General features: G+C 29.0%; 1 protein-coding gene across 1 annotated transcript in view; it reads left to right on the forward strand.

The window, feature by feature from the left end:
• The window catches only part of LOC104779042 (transcription initiation factor TFIID subunit 1-like), a 6995-nt gene continuing 4792 nt past the window's right edge, over nucleotides 3982-6184 (forward strand). Inside the window, exons 1-6 of the mRNA XM_010503438.2 lie at nucleotides 3982-4180; nucleotides 4397-4538; nucleotides 5050-5153; nucleotides 5278-5340; nucleotides 5474-5519; nucleotides 5901-6047. Coding sequence (XP_010501740.2) covers nucleotides 4496-4538; nucleotides 5050-5153; nucleotides 5278-5340; nucleotides 5474-5519; nucleotides 5901-6047 — 403 coding nt within the window. The 5' untranslated portion in view covers nucleotides 3982-4180; nucleotides 4397-4495. The remainder of the gene's footprint in view (nucleotides 4181-4396; nucleotides 4539-5049; nucleotides 5154-5277; nucleotides 5341-5473; nucleotides 5520-5900; nucleotides 6048-6184) is intronic.

A 6184-nucleotide genomic window follows, 5' to 3' on the forward strand; every position in this document is an offset into this window, starting at 1 on the left:
TTTTTTTTTTTTTTTTTTTTTTTTGAACAAACCAAAGTCAACAAGTTCATGATTGATAGTTATGGTAAAGAAGAACAACCAATTGCTTGTTTAGGTTTTGACCAGAGCAAGAGCAACTTTTTTTTTTTTTTTTTTTGGTTGCAATATATCCTAAAACGTTGAGGTACCATGGTTGGGAAGATTCTAATTTATATAGATGTTAAAGTGGGAAGATTCTAATTTATATAGATGTTAAAGCGATGATTAATTTTTATAAAATTTAATCTTATTTAAATTAAATGTTATTTGATTGTTGACAAGAAAATTAAACAATAAATGTTAGTTTTTTGATTTAATAAAAGAGTTTGGCATCTAAATCTAATGTTATCTACAAAAATAAATTTGGTTATTACTTATTAGATTCCTACTGTTTTTTTTTGGATATAAAATAGTACATTTGAATTTGAAGATCAATTCATATTTAAATTGCTAAATTGTGTTTTTAGAAAGGGAAATCTGACAATTTATTCTTCTATCCTCTGTTTCTTAACAAGTTTTAAAAAAGTTTTTTTTGTTTCATAATATAAAATGTTTTCAAGTTTCTATACAATTTTTAAATTAGTTTAATAATTTATATTATGTATTTTTGTTTATGATTGGTTGAACTTTTTAAAATAGTCATTTTTTAATCTATTTGTTTTAAATTAAAATATTGATTAGAGGAAGTTAATCTAAAGATCATGGTCAAAACTGTATTAGATTGGAAAATGTCAAATTCTCCAAAATAATAGATTTTAATGTTGTCCATTTTCATACCCATAGACTAGATTTATTTTCTTTTAGTATTGTCTATATATGTAAGGTGTAAACTTATCTACCACTAAAAAAACTGTTCCATGAATTTTTGTGAAACATGCCCATGAATTCAGTAGGAAAAAATGTGAATCAAAATAATTGAACCAGAAATGCTAGTGTAAACAAAACCAACAAACTTAAGCTAAAACAAACTTCACCGCTAAAAACCTTCGTTAAAAGATAAATCTATATCAAGAAGAAAAAACTGGAACATTCAAAATTCAACAAAACACATAACTGATGACAACAATTTTGCCACAAAGCGAGTGACAACTCCGCTTAAATCAAAATCTTAGCCAAATTCTAGTAGATTTGAAACTCCAAAAAAGATTAATAATAGTTACAATCAAAAACAAAAGGGAAGAAGAAGAAACAAACAAAAAAAAAGAGAAAGAGAGACAAAAAAACAAAAGAAGTCTGACAAAAAAAAGATGAGTGTCATGAGAGAGAAAGAAAATAAGTTTTTTTGTTTAGCTATTGGTTAGGGCATAATAATCATTTTAATTCTATCTCTATGACATTTTAGAAAAGAGTTTTAGAATGTGGCATATTAAAAACATAATTGTTAATTTTCTCATAAAAATTAATTTTTATCATTTATGAACTGATTAAATACTTAATTTTTACCTTTTTACGACATATTCATGTTTTTCATCCATTACCTTATTAGATATTATTTGATCTAATTTTGTAACCAAAATTATTATATGAGCAATAATTCAACGATGCAACTTTTTTACCAAAAATATTTTATTTCACTAGATTAGTGAGTCCGTACAAGATTCTAAGAGAAGAAATCCTAAACCCTAAATAATTTTCAAAAATATGAAAAGAAATATTATTACTTGAAGTAAATATCTAAATAATTTTAGTTAGAGAAAAAATCATACTTGTATTTACTTTCATACACTTATTTATATTTTTATATTTTCAATATATTATAATATTATAATAATGTAAAACTAAATTATACCTCACCAAAACGTATGCCAAATACTCATCACCACAAATATTATTATTGTCAAATTTCAAAAACGTTTGACAACTTATTACAAAATATTTTACATGCAAAAAATTCATCAAAGCAACATATAATGTAGTAACCATATACAATTTTTTTTTTCCAACCGAACATTAATCAAAAGGAGAGTCTAGAGTTGGTAACCCAAGGTGGAGGAACCACATACAATTTTACTGTATGTTTCACCATTCAAAATATGTTCTTAAACCATAAATTAATTTATTGTTAAAGTATGCTCTTTATCATCATGAACTTATCATCACCTATAAAATGTCTTTTAAACAAATTAAACAAATTTTATGTTGCTTGGCAAAATTATACTTCTTATAATTACTAAAATTGTTTTGTGACTTAATTTATTTCACCATGAATTTTTGTTACTCCAAAGATATTTTGGATGAACAACAGGTGAAATTATCTATTCTATTACAATGATTTTATGACCAAGCCAATCAAAGTTGAGAAATTGAAAGAAAATTAATATAACACAATAAAAATAAAAAATTGAATATTATAATCACAATGGTATATATAAAGCCTTAGATAATTCAGATATACAAAATAGAAACTTTATAAACAATCTAAAACATGATATATGTCATAATCACGTTAAGGATCGATGCCTGATTTACTCCTCAGAAGTATCGCATTGTACCAAAACTACTTCGAACTATGACCTCATCTCAAATATTCTCGAATCGTAAGTTCTCAACTTATTTCTACCTAAATCAAAAGTTCTCATATATTTCTCTATATACATGGATTTAACGGTTTACAAACCAAATTCGATAGAAAACCACATAAATCAGGTTTGAAACCAATTTTAAAACGGTTTACCATTCCAACTTCCCAAATTACAAAATCGCTCCTCAATTACTCGATCAAGCAGCTCTTGTTTCAGTACCAGAATCATTGACATTATCTAGAAGAGAAAACTCTAGATTTTGACCAAATACATCAACCACCGACTAATCTTCGAAACTTATAACGCTACTAACTGTAGAATTATTTTTAGAACCTCCATCAGTATCTCCATCCTCGATTAATTTAGCGGGCTTTATATACTTTGATTCCATTTAATTTCACTGATAGTTTCCATTGAAGAACCCAACGAAGAAAAACCCCAAAAAAGATAGGCAAAATTATATCATAAAAAATATCAAAGATTAAAGATTTTGATATAGACATGCAAATTTTATGTAGATTTTATGTTATTTTCTTAATTAGTTTTTCCTATTACGTTTCGAAAATAATATTTTTTTTGACATAACTTACGTTATTTTTTTAGATTTGTTATTCACTATTTCTTGATTAATAATAATATACATGCTTAATGAATTATTTTTTTTACCCAAATAGATCGGCAAATTATATCAGAAAAAAATCAAAGATTAAAGCTTTTGATATAAACATGTAAATTTTATGTAGATATAATGTTATTTTCTTAATTAGTTGTTCCTATTACGTTTCAAAAATAATAATTATTTTGACATAACTTATGTTAGAATTGTTATTCATCATTTCTCGACTAATAATAATATACATGCTTAATGAATTTTTTTTTTGTTTATACATATCAAAAATCTAATTGAGAAAATACATATAATATAATTAGCATACAATGAAAAATATATTAGTTTTGTCAATTTTTCTTTTTGATTTGGAAATTTTTTTAGAAACATGTAAATTTTCTGTAGATTTAATATTATTATCTTAATTAGTTGTTTTGAAAATAATAAATTTTTATATTATTATCTTAATTAGCAGTTTTGAAAAATAATAATTTTTTGACATATATCATCAACTTTATATATAAATTTGATTTAAAGAGTATCTTTGTTTTGTAAAATATTTTCTAGAAAGTATAACAGATATATTCATAAACATATATTTTATATAATAGATTCTTAATTAAAAAAATTGTCATGATTAAACAAAAACAAGTATTTGACAAAATTGTACCGAGTTCTATTTAAAGTTCTACTAAACCACCTCAATAAAAACGAAATTGATTTTTTTTTTCCGGTTTAGAATTTAGACCCGGAACTAAACTTTTATTCGGGTCGGGTTAAAAACTTTTATAAATGCCCTCACAATCTCGTCTTGGTCGCTTCGCAATTTCTTCTTTATTACAATTTTTTTTTTTTTTTTTTTGATTGGTTCTTTCCTCCGATTTGAGATTTTGCTACCTCGGAACCTCTCTCCGACATCGTACCGTCTCGTCCAATTAGAGCTGGTTCACCTTCTCCGACGAAGCTTACTTATACCCTCAATTAGGGTTTCAAGGAAGACTCCCATCAACCCAACAATCACGTTCAGTGAATGGTATTGTATCGTGTTCTCAATTTCATCGAGCTTTGATTGCAACTCAGCTTAACTCGAAGAACTGATCAATCGGGTTTCGATTTCGTTGTGTTTAAAAGCAAAATTGTTGCGCTTTTGATGAAGTTGTTGTTGGATAAAGAAGTTGGCTTTTGTTTGTTGCAATGGGGTCCGTTTAGGTTGGTTTGTAATTTGTATTATCTTTTGTTTCTTTTGAAGGTTTCGATTGAGTTTTAATGGTTCTTCGGGATCTGGGAAGGGATAAAGTTGTCTTGCCGTCTTCCGATTTCGACCACCATTGTACCTAAAGCTTTGAATATGGCTGAATCCAATGGCAAGGGTTCCCACGAGACTTATTCAGGTAAATATATATGTTGCTTCTTTATCAAAAGTTTGTTGCTTTACATACTTGTGGAATCTCGGATTAGTGGAATTTCTGGAACTAGAGGTGTCCCTGAGTAGCTACTATCGCTGCAATTTGACCAGCTCATGAATGATTTATGGTTTTGAATATTTTTGGATTTCCTTGAGTAGAAAAGGATCAGTCTTTGAGTGTTCAGGACATGTTCGAGTTAGGCTCGTTTTTTTCTTTCTAAAGTTCTAGTGGGAAGAGGGTTTGTTGGATTTTTAGTTGACGAAGAGATTGGGAATAGTAGTTTCACTAGATAGAGGCTAAGGAAAGTAAGCCTGATAAGAGATGATAGAGAGAGAGGAATCGAATGATAAAGTGACCTTGGATTTTGCAGTTTAACAAGAGTGTCAATATGCAATCATAATGTGTGCATTGTGATTTCTAAATATTCATTGACTATTAGCACATGATGCTAGCCAAGATTTGCTTGGAACACCAATATCTTACATGTCTGTTGCAGATGACGATGAGGAACATGAGGACAACAGCAGGGGTTTTAACCTTGGATTCATCTTTGGAAATGTTGATAACTCGGGGGACTTGGACGCTGATTACCTTGATGAGGTAATCTGTTTTACTCTTTCTGTATGATGACCTTGTTGTAACACATTATTTCACGGAAAAATTGGTCTCACTTTGCTGTCTCTTCTCTATGACATGTGCCAATGATAACATTTAAACTTTACAGGACGCCAAAGAACATCTTTCTGCATTGGCAGATAAGCTGGGTTCATCTCTACCAGATATAAACGTAACGTTCTACGCACTCTTTGATATTTTGTTTCCTAAAGTTTATAGGCGAGTGAATGCGGGTCTTCTTTTTGATTTTTAATCCTCTTTTTGTTGTACTTGGATGCCAACTATGGTGTTTCTAAACTGAACAGTTATTGGCAAAATCAGAACGTACAACAAGTGATCCAGCTGAGCAAGGTGATGTTGTCTGCCAGGGTCGTCTATCTCATGCAGTTTTTTTTTTTTTTTCATATAACTTCTAGTTTGCATTCTACCCCTTCTACCAACAAGTGATTTACTAGGAAACCTGCTAGAATTTTTTCTCCCAGTGGACGTTTCCATTTCCATCGAAATTGTCTTGCATTCTTCCTACTTTGGTTGTAGTCATAATCTATCTATTTACTATTAGTTCGTTTAATATATTGTCTTGCGTAAATCATTATATACAGTATAACCATTTTAACACTAATGTTGGAGATCTTGGCAACATTCCCACCCATAGTAGTTACATACTGATACTATTTACAATACCCAAATCCTGGTCATCTTTTTCACTAAATGTGATGATATGTTGTGTAGATTATGATAGAAAAGCTGAGGATGCTGTCGATTATGAGGATATTGATGAAGAGTATGATGGGCCCGAAGTTCAAATAGTTAGCGAGGAAGATCATTTACTACCAAAAAAGGAGTATTTTTCGACTGCAGTTGCCTTGGGTAATTTAACTTCCAGAGCTTCTGTGTTTGACGATGAAGATTATGATGAGGAAGAAGAACAAGAGGAGGTGCATCCGCCAGTTGAAAAATCTTTTGAAACTGCTAACAGGGAACCAGGTTTGCAATTCAAAATTTATGTTTTTTTG

The sequence above is a fragment of the Camelina sativa genome, chromosome 3 (assembly GCF_000633955.1).
Source record: "Camelina sativa cultivar DH55 chromosome 3, Cs, whole genome shotgun sequence".
Lineage (NCBI taxonomy): Eukaryota > Viridiplantae > Streptophyta > Magnoliopsida > Brassicales > Brassicaceae > Camelina > Camelina sativa.